This window comes from Myotis nattereri, assembly GCF_964212035.1.
Source record: "Myotis nattereri genome assembly, chromosome: 1".
Taxonomy (NCBI): Eukaryota; Metazoa; Chordata; class Mammalia; order Chiroptera; family Vespertilionidae; genus Myotis; species Myotis nattereri.
This window is the reverse complement of record NC_138075.1, coordinates 76,495,896-76,512,334: the sequence shown is the minus strand read 5'-3', so window position 1 is coordinate 76,512,334 and position 16,439 is coordinate 76,495,896. Positions and strand designations below refer to the sequence as shown.

Below are 16,439 nucleotides of genomic sequence, written 5' to 3'. Positions count from 1 at the left end.
ATGTCCTGTCCTCCTCGGGCCTTTCTGTCCAGGAAAGAGGCACCTCTTTAGGCATTTAGTTATCACCTAAAGAGCTTGGGTTTTACCCCCAGGCTTTGGCTTCAGCAGCTCCACTGTGGGCCCAGGAATTGGCATTTAGCAAGTGGCCTAGGGGATTCTCATGTATTGTGGTCTGAGGACCTCTCATTTTCAAATGTGCTGAATCCCATCTTAACCGAGACTAGCTCTGCCTCAAGACGTGGGTGTGTTGTGAGAGGAGGAACTTCAAAGGGTGCATTGAGTCTCTGGGAACCACTGTGGAGAAGGGACACTCTCTTAGGCCCGGCCCACACTGAGCTTTGGTTGAGGGGAAGTGTTCAAGTTAGTATTATCACCTCAACCTAGAGGACGGCTTCTAGCTCTTTGGACACAAAGTGTGAGTAAATACATTTAATATAACAATAGGATTATAATAACAGTAATTACACATAGAAAGTCTGCAGTTTCCCACACCACCCTCGTATATTGGTTTGCATAGCTCCATTTCCTATGACCCCCCAGAATGGAGTCACTAGGAATGATGGGTAACCTGGCAGGGATGGGTCTTCTCAGGGAGAGTCGGGGTGGGAAGAAGGGGAAACACTGGTCACCCGGGTTTGTGACACGGGGCTGTGCCCTGGGAAGGAGCAGTGGCCCAGGATGGGGAAGGACTGGGCCAGGGATAATTCCCCACCTCCTGGGTATGAAGGCGGCAAGCAAGTATGGCTACTTTGGTTCCTGAAGGAAGGCACCCAGTTGGGGAGAGCAACAGAGATAGTGGTCGCAGGGAAACACGCTGGTCCTTTGACCTCTCTGTCCAGGAAGCAGAGGGAAGGAAGTCAGTGCTCTTCCAGTCCTTCACTATGTCCCACTGCCAGCCCAGCCCAAAATGTGCTGAGAGGAGGAGCTGTAGCCAAGTTCTGGATTTTCTCTAGAAACCAGGAGAGAAGAGGGAGATGGGTTGGGAGAGGGACGAGGCTGACTCCTAAGCAGTTGCGGGGAGGAAGGATGGCACATGCAAGAGGGAAGGAGTGTGGAGGTGTGGAAAGGGGGTACTGACTCACCCAGGTCACAGAGGTGTGGTGGGGTCACTCAAGGCTCGGGCATGACTCTTAGGGGAGAGAAACTGCAGTGAATTAAAAGGAGAAGAAATGACCTCCTCCCTGTATTCCATCTCTCTCTCTCTCACATCCCTGTCAATTCACCTTTTTCCTCCCAGATTTAATCCAAGTCCAAACCAGGCTGTTGGCATTCTCCCCTTACCACCCACTCCTGCAGTGCGCTCTTTATTAAAGATTCCTTTTCACTTCTGACCTCAATGCCTCTCAGCCAGGGGTGGGGGAGAGGGCAAAGGCAGACTGTATCCAGCCTGTAGCCTTGCTGGCAGCACAGGCTCACTGGTTCCCCTGCCCTCATGGGTTGAAAGATTAGAAGAGCCCACCCAAAAAGTGGCTGAAGAGGTCACCCATTCCTAGCTCTATTGCAGGGACTTACCTGCCGGGATAGCCCTAAGATCCCTCCAGTGGCCAGAGTGGGAGTGCTGCTCCTAGGGTGGGGCGGTTGCAGGCTGGGGCTGTTTCTTGGTCCTGGGGACGCATCTCCAGAAGAGTCCAGTGTTTCTGGGGCTAGAGGGGAAGCTAGGGTGAGAGCAGGGTATAGAACTCCTAGATTACCTTAAGCAACCAAGCTGCTCCATCAGGGAAGAAAAAGCTCTATAGCAACAGGAAGCTGTGAGTCACCATAGCAATCCACTTGCAAGAGAACCGCCCCCTACCAAGAGGCAGGAAATTGTCAGCAGCGTCATTAGAGCAACCAGGGAAGAAGCGACAGGAAACTATAAGGATTGCCATGGTGAACCAGGAGGGTACAACAGGAAGCTGAGGCAGTTTCCATAGAAACCCAAGGAGAGCTAGAGAGAGGTACAGAGGAAGTGCTTCATAGCAACAGGCTGCTGTAGCAGTACCCTAGCAACCAGATGGAAGGCTCTTTTAGCAATGGGGAAGCTGTAAATAGTTGTCATGGCAATGGGGCTACTTGGCTGGAAAAAGGAATTGCTCAGCAGCAAGCAGCCTGAACATCACAATGGTGACCCAGCTGTTGGGGGGAGCCACCCCTTGAGAGGTGCCTCACCCAGGGAAATTTGCTTGACGTCCAGATCCCAGGCCTCCTCCTCGACGCGGGCAGGCAGGGAGCAGGCTCCCGGTGAGAGGCCCGGAAGGGAGGGGCCGGCATGCTCAAAGGATGACACGGCCACAGAGGCCCGAGTCCTGGCGGCTGCAGAGAGTGGGGGTGGGGGAGGGGTGGGGTGCTGGTGTGGGAAAGCCCTCCTGGCTCCCTGAAATGACCCTAAGTTTCACAGAGGGCTTCCCAATCAGTTCCACAATTTTCCTCAATTTTTACCATGCTTCCCCAGCTGTGCCTTCACTGTCAAGGTCTTGACTCTGGCGGCCACCCCCCAGCATTGGGCCCTCACCTCTTCCCGTGAGCAGGGCACTCAGCGTCCGCTCCCCAAGGGCCTTGATGTCCAGAAAAGGCTTATTCCCAATGCCCATCGAGACCATCTGCTGCACTCGGAGCTCTAGGGAACAGAGACCCTGTTACCAACCTCCTTTTGCCCCTTCTCTGCTCCAGCCTTAGCCCCGTTATGGTTGACTCTTCTTTGCTTCTTGCCAACTCTTATTCCTCCCTCTCATTCCTCTGGTGTCTCTTGTCACTCTTCCGGGTGACTGTCCCGACATGGATGGAGATGGTGGTCCTCAACTTCCTCCTCAAACACCTGTCTCTTTTCTCCTGTAGTTTCATCCTCCCCATTGACCATTCTAGCTGCCCAACTTTTCTTCGGATACTCACGTTTTTCCTTTTATCTTGGGTGTTAAGAGCAAAACTCACATTTCTACATACCTTTACAGTTTACCAGTGCTTCCATATATATCACCTTATTTAATATTCCCCATCACACTGAGCTGTAGATATTACTTTCCATTTTTTTCATATGCGTGGAATGAGGTTCAGAGATTTTAAAAAAGCACAAAAAGCAGATGCAGGACCAAAACAAACGAGCTCAGATCACACAGCAAGTAAGTCTGGGACCCAGGTCCAGTGCATGCTTTCTCTCTTTTGCTCAGCCATTTGCTCTTGCTTCCCTGAAGCTTGCTGGATTCCTCTTTCCTTTTGGTTCACCTTAGACTAATTTGTATCTCCGCTTCCTTTCTCAAACCGTATCTTAAATATTCTCATAAGTCGTTCTTCTTTCTCCATCCTACACCCTGTTTTCCCAAGTGGTCTCCACACTTTCCAGCTAACCTGCCATAATCTTGACCCTAAGCACACCCTTCCCATCTCTGCCTGTTACCCTTGTTATGGGCCGCCTGTCTCCACAGCAGCTGAGCGATAGAACTTGTCCACTTGAGTTTGATCTCTGGTGAAGCTGCCTGCAGAGTGTATGCCTCTCTTGCCCGCCGCCGTCGAAACCACAGCTCAAAGCAGAGCCCGCTGTCCCCGATGTTTTCTGTTAGCCCCATGTCAGCAGTCTGAGAAAGAGCGGAAAGAGTGGGTAAGGATGGAGTGAGTCCTGGCTAGATAGTACCACATGGAAAAGCGTTACACTTAGCCTGGCATGTGGTGTATGTTCAGTAAATGTTTGCTCAACACCTACCATGGGCCAAGTGCTCTACATTTAGTCTCCATAGCAACCATAATTTATAGAAGGGGAATGCCCAGAGACATGAAACAGCTTGCCCAAGGGTTTATCATAGCTTAGTAGAGAAGGAAGGTTCAAACTCATGTCTATGTTAGTCCAAACCTAGGCTTTTTTCCCCCTCTGTACTGTACTCCCCCACCCCACCCCCAAAGAGCTGGAACTAGTGTATGGGGACAAAGTCTAGAAACCCTTAGAATCATGCCACATAGCCACAGGTTGCCACTGATGTTTATCTGGACAGCGGAGCTGTTTCCTTAAGGTAAGCCCTCCCTCCTTTTGGCTTCTTCAGTTCCATCATGTTAAGCTATATATGCATGTCCTTTCTCCTCATCCCCAGAGACCATTCCTGACTCAAAAGGCATGTGTGTTCTTAATGGGAAGGGTCCTCCTTCTTTCTGGCTTGGAATGCCTCATGGGCCTCCTGCATGAATGAGAAGGAAAACCCCAAGGAGGAGACTGATGACGGACTTCTATCACCCCGATACCCTAACTGATGGTTGGTTGCAGGCCAAAGCCTGTTCTAGATGATGCAGATTCTGAACCTGGGTTGGGGTTGAATTTACAGAACATCCTGAGTTCTCAAGAAGAGCATGACTTCCTGACCCATTCCTTGCCATCCCTCCTTCCTGCAGGCATTGTACCTTAAAGGCCTGCTTGTAAACAAAGGTCTCAGAGCCCCCCTCGGAGCCCTTGAGCTTGCTGAACAGGAGGAGATGCTCAAAGAGAAAGACATGGCGAAGGCACTTCTTTCGGCCACAGATGACGGTGAAGGGGTCCCGGTGCAGGAGCTGTCCCTGTTCCTTCAGGTCTGCCTGGAGAAAGGAAAAGGAAAGGTTACTGGCCCTGGAACCCTTTGTGTATGTTTTACGGGGAGTAAAAATGGGATTTATAGGGCAAGGGCCTAATGACTAATTCTCAGACAGAGTTGGAATCAGGGCAGCACTTGGCCTAGAATCCACCTACTGGTCAGTGCACAGCACACCTGGCCTAGCAGCACAGCTTGCCTCTAAAGATGGAAGGCACAATGCACAGTAGGTTTACAGCCTCTCATGGGGAAACCTTTGAATGCTGGGGACCAAAGCACCACTCTGCCCCAGGAAGAGAATCAACAAAGACCTGATGGGGAAAGAAATCTATCCCAGAGGAGGTAGGTTTTCCGCCTGTATTGAATCTCAGGGCTGGAAAGAGATTAGGTAGAGGAGAATAAGGTATGTGTTGAGTGTTGAGATGCAGGAGGAAATGCAGAGTAGTGGATGGAGAAAGAGAAGAATTAGGAAAGGAACAGGGAAGCACAGGCAGATGTAGGATCATGGGATATTGAGGAGGATATCGCTTCTTTATTTAAAGACGAGGAAACTGAAGCCAAGTGAAGTTCAGTGACTTGACTGCGGTCACCCAGCTGGTTAAAAATGACAGCTTGGGACCCTCTGACCTTGAGTCTAGTTCTCTTGTCACCAGCCCACACTGCCTGAGGCCACAGGGCTGGGCAGTTTGAGCGGGAGTGGCTGGAGCCTGGCCTCACCTCACAGCCACGCACTGCCTCCACAGCCAGCAGGTCTCTGCCCCGGGTCTCTTGTTCCCGAAGCAGCTGCACTGCAGCCCCAAGGGCCTGGCGCTCAGAACTCAGCTCAGGCCCCGCTTCCCTTAGGAGCTCCTCCAGGAGCCGCCCATAGCGAGCCAGCTGTTCCAGGGGCTGCTGCAGGGCCCTGGGCAGGTGAGGAGCACTCTCTGTGGAGCCCTAGGTTGGGGAGGAGACAGACAGGGATTAGGGGAGGGTCCAGATCTGGTGGGGACTGAGCTCTGTGGGGAGGGTGGGTGGTACTCCAGGCTCTGGGGAATAGATGAAGCTCAGATATACCTCAAGGTAAGGCAAAAAAACCTTTCCCCAGAGAGAAATGCAGGGATTCAGTCATCCTCTATATCTTGACACGGAATAGAGGAGGAAGACAAATAATCCTTTCTATTCTCGGGCTTTTAACTTTTGAATCACTTTCACATCTTTTGTTGTGAGGTCTTTTGATCCTCAGAGCACTCTGTGAATTAGTTATAGTGAGTTTTGCCCCCATTTCCCAGTGTAGAAACAGACGCTCAGAGGAGCCAAGAGTCTTGGTGAGGAGTCCCTCAGGTGGACTAGGTAAGACCTAGGTTCTGGGAGATCATCGGTAGGTCACGTTCCTGGGCACGTGCGGGAAAGCTCCCCCCCCCCCCCCGAGAGATTTTGAGCTTGGGTGGAATTTAGGGCTTCCTGGCCCCCCCTTCTCATGAAAGGGTTGGAGAAAAGGTTACCTTGGTCGGGGGGCCGAGTGCAGCCAGAGCATTCTCCAGTTTGTGTCGGTGCTTCACGTACTGAGCGTAAAGGCTGAACTGGTCCCCCTGTGCCAGTAGAGGAGAAGTAAGCCATCCCTGCACACAGCCCCTTCCTCCCCTCCTCCACATCCTCGCTGTAGTCCGAAGGAGGGGCAGGGTCACAGGGAGCACTCAGTCTGCTAAGGGAATGGTGGGCTCCCGTGGAGAGTGAAGGCCAGGCAGCACTTGTGGACAGGGGCACAGGGGCTGAGTAGGTCCAGGGGGGCCCAGGCAATAGCACTAGGCCCGAGCCTTGGACCACACATTTTGGTGGGGATGGGGTTGGGAGACAGACACTGAGGAGGATCAAGTGGGTGGAGCTGAAACATGACCTGGAAGAAGGAAGAGGTTCTATAGGGTCACTCACATGGCGAAGGAAGCAGGCCCCAATTCGCAGGGGGTGGGTGGCACAACCCTGAAGCTCCCGCAGAAAGTGTGTCCGATGGAAGCTGCGAAGCCTCTCCCGGACACTCAGGGCCGCAGCCCAGGTGCCCCGTAGTTCAGGGGTCAGCTCAGACCCAGGAGGTGGCACTGGCTCACTCAGAGTGGCCACATATTCCTGCTCACAGGCAATCAGCTCAGACACCAGACGCTGCTGGGCACTGCAGGCACAACAAAGAGTGGCAGAGGAGACTGGGGCGTGGGAGGGAGTCACCACCCCAACAATGTCATTCTTTTCCTGCTGGGCAGTTGTGCCTGCCCCTGGGTACTGATTGGGCTGGGCTCTCACCTGATGCTTCGCTTGCGCTCCATCCGGGGGGTGCCTACTCCCCAGGGCCCATCTGGACCCCCGGACCGGCTCAGCAGCACGTGTTCCCGGGGTGAGCACGTCCTGTCGACCACCTCGGTACTGGTGACCTCCAGGCCTCGGATCAGCACAGTCCTCGGTGGTCTGCCCTCTCCTTCTGGAGCCAGTTCAGGGCCCTCCTCCTCACAGTCCTCCCCACAGGGAGCCAGGGAGCAGTGGGATGGGGCTGCTAGCGGCCCAGGGCTGCTGGGGAGCAGCAGGGAGCTGAGGCTGGGTGAGGGGCTGTGGGGGCCCCGCTGGGCCCCTCCACTGCTGGCACTGTCTGCCCTCCGTCGCCGGTGGCCTCGTGGACTGGCCTCCTCTCCCAGCTGTTGCTGAATCCTCCTCTCCAGCTCCTGGCAGCGGGCCCGGCAGCGGCCCCATTCTCTCAGGGCTGCTGGGCTACCCAGGTCCAGGGCCAGGGCCCGCATCTCCTGGAAGGTGCCTGTGCTGGGCTCTGGGGCTCGCCGCAGGGCCAGGGCTGCCAGCACGGCCTCCCGACCTGGCCCCGCTCCTGCCAGCCTGGCGGAGCCTTCATCTACCCACTCATGTGCCTACAAGACCAAAGGGTTGGGAATGGGAGAGGAAGGAGTGAGGCCTGTGCTCTCCCACATGCTGCCCGACGACAGCTCCGGCCTCCTTCCCGATGGCTTGCCCATCACCCTCCCGGTCCTCTCAGAGCATGTCCCCTCGCTCTCCCAGCACCCCTGCCTGACCATGCCACCTCAGCCGGCAGGGAAGCAGCAGCCTAGATGGAAGGACAGCCAATGTGTACACAGCATTTGTCAGTGGTAGGCTCTGCACTAAGTGCCTTTTATGTATGGCTTGTATAATCCTCACAGCAGCCCTGAGAGGCAGGTGCCTATGGAGGCACACTCAGGCTTGGTATGTCATCCCAGGCCATTTAGCAAGTAGGTGGCAGAGCCAATAGTGAACGCCAGGGAGATGGCCACCTGAGTCCCTGCTTTTAACAACTATCCGATCAGTATGTCCAAGCAGAAGAATGAGGCTGCGCACGCACCTGCTGGAAGAAGCGCTGTAGCCGCAGGGCCCGGTGGAGGCCACTCTCCACTTGCTCCAGCCGCTGTTCAAAGATATCCAGAACCTTCTGGGAGGCAGTGTCCTCTTCCAGGGCTAGGGCGTCCCGTGCCTGGGCCAGGCGCTCCTAGAGAAGGGGGGCTGCGCTCAGACCTGGTCCTCTTTCCCACTCACTCCCCCCCCTTCCTCCTGAATGTCTCCTCTCTCCTGCTCCTCTCCCCTTCTCACCTGAACCTCAGCACTGAAAGCCTGGAATCGGAGCTCTGTCTCCTGCAGGGCAGACAGGCAGTCCCCGGGCGCAGCGAAGCTCGCCAGCTGCTCCTCCCCTGGACCTGAGAGCCACTGCAGCACCTGGGGGCAGGCAGGGTGGAGAGCAGGGCTGAGAGGGAGAAAGAGGCCTTGCAGAGGGAAGGAAAAGGAAGCGGAGGCCCAGCTCCAACCCCACCAGCCCAATCAGCAGAACCTTGGGTGAACTGTTTCATCTCAGCGGTCAAGTGGAAATGCTAACAGTGAACGGTAGTCGTTTCCACAAGGCCAAGTGAGAAAGTAAGACCTTTGTAAAGCACCAGATGAAGGGGAAGCTAGGCTGGCAGGAAGCACTGAGGCAGGTGGGTTAGGGTTCCAGGGATATACCTGGAGATGAAATCAATAAAACTGGTATGAGCCTGAGGCAGGATGAGGGAATGATGAATCGAAATGGGGGCCAGGAGAAATTTCACATTTACCGAGCCCAGTGATGGGTGTGCAAGGTACCCAGAGAGCAGGGTGGGAGAGAGGGCTCAGGAGGTGGTTTTTGTGTGTGTGTGTTTGCACACACAGGCACCTGTAAGCAGCTCTAGTTGCCTATTATGGGCACTACTTACTCACTGGTTCTTGGATATTTGACCAAAAAGGGATGGTAATTTTTTCCTCTGAAGAAAGGCTGGAAGCTGAGTGAAACTGCCTGAGGATAAGTCAGAATGCTCCTAATTACCTAACACTTCCATAGTCCTTTGCTGAATTCATTTGGTTGGTCCTTACACCTCTGTAAGTGTAATTATCATCTCCATTCTACAGATGAGGACTTGGGAACTCAGAGAAGCTTTAAGACTTGTCCAACATCTTACTCCTAGCAGAGCAAGAACTCAAGCTGAGCACATTAGACTTCAAATCCTATCTGCTAACGTTTTTTTGAGTGTGTGTTTTTTAAAAAATATTTTTATTGATTTCAGAGAGGAAGGGAGAAGAGAGAGATAGAAACATCAATGATGAGAGAGAATCACTGATCGGTTGCCTCCTGCACGCTCCACACTGGGGACTGAGCCCACAACCCTTGACTGGAATCAAACCTGGGACCCTTTAGTCCACAGGCTGGTGCTCTATCTACTGAGCCAAACTGGCTAGGGTGGTGGCTAAAGGTTTTTAAACAGTGGGAGAAAACAGGTAACAAGCAAGCAAGCAAACAAACAGTAAGATATACAACCCTTTGGATAGTGGAATGGAGGGAGCGAATATGCAGAAATCCCAGAAAACAAAGAGCCCTGCCACTACTTCCCACACCCTGAATTGACCCTTTTGTCATTGGCCCTGAATTGACCCTTCCCCTGATGCCCAGAGGCAGGCCCATGATGTGAATTCACTCACCATGCTTGGGGTTAGAAAGGAGCAATCAGATTTCAAAGCCCCCTCTACCCCACGTGGTAGGGTGGAGAGCAAATCCATAAGGGGCTCTTAACCATAGGAGAGAAGAATCAAGGTTCTGAGAAGCCAGCCTTATCCCTGAATCTCCCCCACAAAGAGGCCTTGGTTGCCAAGGCACTTAGGGCTTCCATTGCCCTCTCTTTCCAAGGGGCCTTTCCAACCTTAGGTTTGGTGGATGACACTGTATAAAGAGTTGAGCCCATGCCTGGCCAGCATGGTTCAGTGGTTGAGCATATGACCTATGACCCAGGAGGTCATGGTTTGATTCCCGGTCAGGGCACATGCCCAGATTGAGGACTCAATCCCCAGTGGGGGAGGGGGTGCAGGAGGCAGCCGATCAATGATACTTTTTCATTATTGATGTTTCTATCTCTCTTTCCTTCTCCCTTCCTCTCTGAAATCAATAAAAAATAAATATATCTTATATAATAAAAGGGTAATATGCAAATTGACCCTAACTATGGAAGGACTGGTAGCCATGACACACACTGACCACCAGGGGGCAGACACTCAATGCAGAAGCTGCCCCCTATTGGTCAGTGCATTCCCAAAGGGGGAGCTCCGCTCAGCCACAAGCAAGGCTGACAGCTGCGAGCTCAGTGGTGGTGGTGGTGGGAGCCTCTCCCCCCTCTTCCGCAGGACTAAGGATATCCAACTCTTGCTTAGGACATCCCCTGAGAGCTCCTGGGCTGCCAGAGGGATGTCTGACTGCCAGCTTAGGCCCAATCCCCCAGGAAGCGAGACTAAGCTGGCAAGTGGACATCACCTGAGGGGTCCCGGACTGTGAGAGGGCACAGGCCAGGCTGAGGGACCCCCCACCCCACTTGAGTTCATGAATTTTCATGCATGAGGCCTCTAGTATCCTATCTAATAATAGACAAACATGGTAATTAACCATACCTCCAACACGCTTCCCATTGGCTAATCAGGGCAATATGCAAATTAACTGACAACCAAGATGGCAGCCTGCAGCCAGGCAGCTGAAGCGAACAGGAGGCTTGCTTGCTCCAGTGACGGAGGAAGCCAAGGTTCCCCGCCTGCCACCGCCCACCTCTGAGCTGCACTCTAAGCAACTATGTTGCAATTATAGAAGCTAAACAATCCCCAGAAACCTGCTTTCAGCCAGCCGGGCCTCAGAGCTGGAGTTGCAACAGTGTTTCAATTATAGAAGCTAAACAGAGCCCAGATACCTGCTTTCAGCAGTGGAGGCCTCAGAGCTGGAGCTGAGCCTCAGAGCTAAAGCCAGCTCTCAGCTCCAGTGACAGCCATAGAAGGTAAATAAATCCCAGAATAAAAATAAAAAAAAGAAAAAGGGAGAGGTTGGGAGCTTCAGTCACCCGCCAGCCTGAAAACGACCCTCAGCCCCTCACCCAGACTGGCCAGTGCACCCCAGTGGGGACCCCCACCCTGAAGGGGGTGTGACCAGCTGCAAACAGCCATCATCCCCTCATCCAGGCTGGCCAGACACCCAAGCGGTACCCCCACCCTGATCTGGAACACCCTTCAGGGCAAACCAGCCGGCCCCCACCCGTGCACCAGGCCTTTATCCTATATAGTAACAGGGTAATATGCAAACTGACCCTAACAGCAGAAGATCTGGGAATGACTGGTCACTATGACACACACTGACCACCAGGGGCTACTCAATGCAGGAGCTGCCCTCTGGTGGTCAGGGCGCTCTCACATGGGAGGAGCTCTGTTCAGCCAGAAGCCAGGCTGATAGCTGCCAGTACAGCGGTGGTGGTGGGAGCCTCTCCTGCCTCCTCAGCAGCGCTAAGGATGTCGGACTGCAGTTTAGGCCTGCTCCCCGCTGGCAAGTGGACATCCCCTGAGGGCTGCCGAGCTGCCAGAGGGATGTCTGATTGCCATCTTAGGCCCAATCCCCTGGGGAGCGGGCCCAAGCCAGCAGGTGGTCATCCCCTGAGGGGTCCCAGACTGCGAGAGGGCACAGGCCGGGCTGCAGGACCCTCCCTCCCCACCGAGTGCACAAATTTTTGTGCACTGGGCCTCTAGTATATATATAAAAGAGTTGAGCCTGGCCAGTGTTGCTCAGTGGTTGAGTGACTCATGAGCCAGGAGGTCATGGTTTGATTCCCGGTCAGGGCACATGCCCAGGTTGTGGCCTTGAGTGACTCATTGGTTTTTTGGGGTGTGCAGAAGGCAGCCGATCAATGGTTCTCTCTATCAGTGATGTTTCTATCTCTCTCTCCCTCTCCCTTCCTCTCTGAAATCAATAAAGACATAAGAGTTGAGGGGGCATGGGTGGCAGAATAAAGAGCTGGTATCAATAGTCATTTATTATTTTTAAGCTAAGGAGGTAGGCACTCCAGGATCAATCAGCTCTTCCCAGACCCCCTAGGATACTGAGCATCTCTCACAAACTTTAAGGAGACTTGATCAAACATACAATGGGAAGGGGAAATGTGGTTTCTCTTCTTTGTTGGTCCTGTGATAGATACTATCTCCCTCGTGTTGAATCTCACACTGACCACGACTAACCTCCAGGGGAGGTAAGGAGAGAGGGAGGGTCAGTCAACCAAGCTAGGTTAGGAGAACACCATCAACTCTATCAGTGAAAGGGGGGGTGCTGGAGGCCAGGCCCCCAGGTGGAGTAAGAGGTCTGGGGGTCCTGGTTTACCTGTTGGAGTCGGTGCAGGCGTTGCCGCTGCTCCTTCTGTTGCACGTGCAGGTTGGACAGGCACACAAGCTGGTGAATGGCTTCGTCTACCTCCTGATATAGTGTAGCTGGGCCTGGGCCCTCCAGCCTGAGGAAGGAGTAGGGCAGAATGAACCACCACCCTTCCTTGTCAAGCCCCTCCACCCCTATTCCATCATCGCATCCCAACAAGAGAGGTGGCACAGCATCATGGGTCATCATGTGGGCCTGGACTTGAATCCTAACTCTTTCATTTACTGACTGACCTTGGCCAAGACATTTAACATTTCTGACCCGCCAAATCCCCATTGGTAATCATAACTAGCGTGTAGGGACCTTGTGAGGGTTATGAGATAAGTGGAAAAGCATGCTATCTTGTCCAGATACATGCTCAGTAAGAATGTTCTGGCAGCTAAGGTTTATTGGCCACCCTCTGTTGTGTCTCCACCTGCCACGTCCACCTGCCCCAGCACACCTGCCCCTCCCTCATACTTGCTGCTGTGGGTGGAGCGCAGCCTCATCAGGATGGCACCCCCATCCCTCTGCAGTTCCATCAGCCGGGGATCTGCCAGCACCTTCTGTAGCGGCTCCGGCATTCCTACCGCCTCCTGGGAGCAGGGAACAGTTGACAGTTGGGCTTCCACCAGAGAGTCCCCACCCCATGCCCTGTGGCCCCATCTCACTTCATACCTCTCCCTCTGGCTCTGCCGCTCCCTCCAGCTCCGCAATGGCTTGCCGCACAGAGCCCAGCACACCCTGGCACAGCCGACACAGCCTTGCCACTTCCTGAAACATGCACACAGGGAGGGAGTCCAGGGGCAGAGTGGAGCACAGGGAGCACACGGGGCAGCCCCAGAGACCTTTGTGGAGGCAATGCTGGCTTCATTTCGTGACTTTGTTGCTTACTAATTGTATGACCTTGGGCAGGTCCAGAAACCCCCCTGAATCTCAGTGTCCTCAACTGTAAAGTCCAGAGAAGACATAAGGGATTTTGTGAGGTTTAAAGAGATGCTGCTGTGTAAGCACCCAGCATGGGCCTGGCACATTGTGGAGCTTAGTAAACATGAGGCTCCTTTCCTTTGTCTGCATTGGGTCCTTACCCTAGAAAACCCTCCTCCCAGCCTATTCAGATCCAGGTCCCACGTACATAACTTAGAGACCATGTTACAGACCTCCTTTGCTTCTTTTTTTTTTTTCAGACCTCCTTTAATACTTGGCTCAGATCAAGTTTACACCTCTTTTCTTTTTTTAAAATATATATATTTTTATTGATATCCGAGAGGAAGGGAGAGGGAAAGAGAGATAGAAACATCAATGATGAGAGAGAATCATTGATCGGCTACCTCCTGCATGCCCCCTACTGGGGATCGAGCCCACAACCCGTGTGCCCTGACCAAGAATCAAACAATGGCCTCCTGGTTCATAGGGCAACGCTCAGCCATTGAGCCACCCGGGCTGGGCTACTCCTCTTTTCTTGTATACATTTAGATTCATAGAATCAGAAATTATCACAATAGGTGTCCTTTGTGGGGGCAGGGGGGGGGGGAATCCTGAGGCCTGGATGTTGGTGCAGGGAGCAGGTACAGAAAGGCACCATCTCAGGAAGTGGTACACAGTAACTTATCCAACGTCATGTGGAACCAGAATCAGACTTCCTGGCTCTCAACTCTTTCCAGAACCCCAGTGATGCTATTTTGCAGTTCTTCAGTTGTTTCTGACATCTCCCACCAAAATTCACATGCAGCTTAATATCATATTAAGAATTTATTTTTTTTTTTTTTTTTTTTTTTTTAAATATTTTATTGATTTTTTACAGAGAGGAAGGGAGAGAGATAGAGAGTTAGAAACATCGATGGGAGAGAAACATCGATCAGCTGCCTCCTGCACATCTCCCACTGGGGATGTGCCCGCAACCCAGGTACATGCCCTTGACCGGAATCGAACCTGGGACCCCTCAGTCTGCAGGCCGACGCTCTATCCACTGAGCCAAACCGGTTTCGGCAAGAATTTATTTAAGTACTGGCCGGTGTGGTTCAGTTGGTTGTAGCATCGTGCTATGCATGGGAAGGTCGCGGGCTTGATTCCTGGTCAGGAGGCAACCTATAGATGTATCTCTCTCACATCAATGTTTCTCTCTCTCTCTCAAATCAATTAAAATTTTTGTTTAATATACTCATCCCATTTCCTCAGTAGCCCACGCAAGGTACATGCACCATATTTTGCTCATGGTTTGTGAGCCATAAGTATACTTGTTGAATTGATTGGAAGGGAAACCACTTTTCCCAACCCCTTAGTTGTGTCTCGATCTGCCTTGTCTCCTAGAGTGTTCTCAGCGGGGTCACTCCTGGCTCCCCGTGTCCTGGGTGGAGGAAAGCAGCTTACCTGGTGTGTCTCTACCCAGTGGCTGGGAGAGGGCTCCCTGTGACCTCCCAAGTCCCACTGCAGCTCCTCTGGCTTGGCCACTTTTTTCAGATCATTCTCTGACAGCAACTCAGCACCCTGTAGACACATGGAGGCAGGGGGTTTCTCGCCTGGGTGCCACCCCTGGATTCCAGCTAACCTCTTCTCTCTCCACTACTGAGGGGCACTAGGTGGGAGGGGCTCAAACCTGAAATCCATGGAGCTCAGCCGGAGCGTCATCATGACTGAGAAGCAGCAGTCGCTGAATGAGACGGGGGCCTCCTGAGTCCTGAAGGAAGAAAAGCCCAAATCGTGGGCAACTGGGTGGCCTGGGATGGCCAGTAGGGAAGAGTTAGGATCAGGAGAAGAACCTGTCTCAAGGGGTTGCTTACCTGAAGTTGACTGAGGACAGGAATGAGTGCTGGAGGCAGGGGAGGTGCCTTGCGAAGGTCTAGCAGGACGGACAGCCCCAGTGTCTGTAGATCAGGCCTGTGGGGGCAGGAAGAGCCAGGGAGGCAGTGTGTGTGTGTGTGTGTGTGTGTGTGTGTGTGTGTGTGTGTGGAATAGTAGCACAGGGTCTGGCTTTAGTGTTACTAGTTCACAGAAGTTAGTTCCTGGTATGTTTGGGAGGCAATGGGCAAAGGGCCAAAGTCTGGGATGTGTGTTCAAGAAATGGTGTGACCTAGCAATCAGTCTATATTCACATGGCTATTGGGTCACAGGTCAGGGTCTGGAAAATTAAGAATTCTTCGCTCTGGAAGGAATAAATTCAATGCCACCATGTAGCATGGTCCCTAATAGGTTCTTGGTGTTCAGTAAATAGTTGTTGAATAAGTGAGTCAATGTCCTGATAGTATAGGGCAGCGGTTCTCAACCTGTGGGTCGTGACCCCTTTGGGGGTCGAACGACTCTTTCACAGGGGTCACTTCAGACCATCGGAAAACACATATATAATTACATAATGTTTTTGTGATTAATCACTATGCTTTAATTATGTTCAATTTGTAACAATGAAAATATATCCTGCATATCAGATATTTACATTACGATTCATAACAGTAGCAAAATTACAGTTATGAAGTAGCAACGAAAATAATTTTATGGTTGGGGGTCACCACAACATGAGGAACTGTATTAAAGGGTCGCGGCATTAGGAAAGTTGAGAACCATTGGTCTAGGGAGTGTTTCAGGATATTAAAAGTCAGCAGTGCTGATTTTAAGGATCTATGTTACAAGGTATCCTGGGGGTTGGGGGTCAGTAAAGTCAGAAGTCAATGACTTGAAATTTTGAGAAATAGGTGTCCTAGATGTCAGGAGGTTAGTGTCTTGAGAAGAGAGGGGTCAAAGTCCTCATGACCCAAGAGGTTAGTGTCCAGGGTGCCAGCAATGGGCCTCCGTTACCTGAGCAGTGAGTGCAGGTAATGAAGAGCAGTGCTCAGCATGCCTCGGGAGGGTGGGGGCTCCTCAGGAGGGCACGGTGGGGTAATGGTCAGCAGAGCTCGCCCACTATGGTCAACCCCTCCTGAGGACACAAAATGGCCAGACTGTCCTTGCCGGAGGCAGGCTTTGGCTACCTCCCATCACTCTGCCTCCCTCTGCAGCCCACTTCAACTGCTTCTCTTCCATTGTTCCCTTTCCCTTCAACCACTGATGCTCACTGACCAGTCAGGACGAGGAATCCAGATGCCATCAAGTCCCAAGCTATGTCAGGGTCATCAGAGATGGAAACCGGAGGTGCCTCTTCTGGGATCCTATCCCCTTTCACTTCCTGCACAGGCTCCAGAGGTGGTGGTGGAGGGTCAGAGGGGAGCCCT

General features: G+C 52.6%; 1 protein-coding gene across 1 annotated transcript; it reads right to left on the bottom strand.

Annotated features, from left to right (window-relative positions):
• Positions 1 to 414: 414 nt before the first annotated feature.
• Positions 415 to 12,830, bottom strand: ARHGEF40 (Rho guanine nucleotide exchange factor 40). Its single transcript, XM_081105010.1, has 15 exons — positions 12,718 to 12,830; positions 12,208 to 12,334; positions 8,118 to 8,240; positions 7,873 to 8,016; positions 6,795 to 7,405; positions 6,432 to 6,666; positions 6,005 to 6,091; positions 5,241 to 5,456; positions 4,360 to 4,530; positions 3,371 to 3,548; positions 2,492 to 2,596; positions 2,149 to 2,292; positions 1,513 to 1,643; positions 1,083 to 1,129; positions 415 to 949 (listed from the first exon to the last, which is right to left on the bottom strand). Exons 1-14 carry the CDS (start codon positions 12,819 to 12,821, stop codon positions 1,088 to 1,090), a joined length of 2,418 nt encoding a protein of 805 aa, XP_080961136.1. The 5' UTR covers positions 12,822 to 12,830; the 3' UTR covers positions 415 to 949; positions 1,083 to 1,087.
• Between the last annotated feature and the right edge of the window lie 3,609 nt (positions 12,831 to 16,439).

Excerpts from the sequence above, each read along its gene's own strand:
- ARHGEF40 (XM_081105010.1), bottom strand. The coding sequence starts at position 12,821 with ATGCCGGAGCCGCTACAGAAGGTGCTGGCAGATCCCCGGCTGATGGAA. Across the intron at positions 4,531-5,240 it reads AGGCAGTGCGTGGCTGTGAG|GCAGACCTGAAGGAACAGGG; the intron begins GTGAGGCCAGGC and ends TCCTTTCTCCAG. Across the intron at positions 2,293-2,491 it reads TGCCCTGCTCACGGGAAGAG|CCGCCAGGACTCGGGCCTCT; the intron begins GTGAGGGCCCAA and ends CACTCTCTGCAG.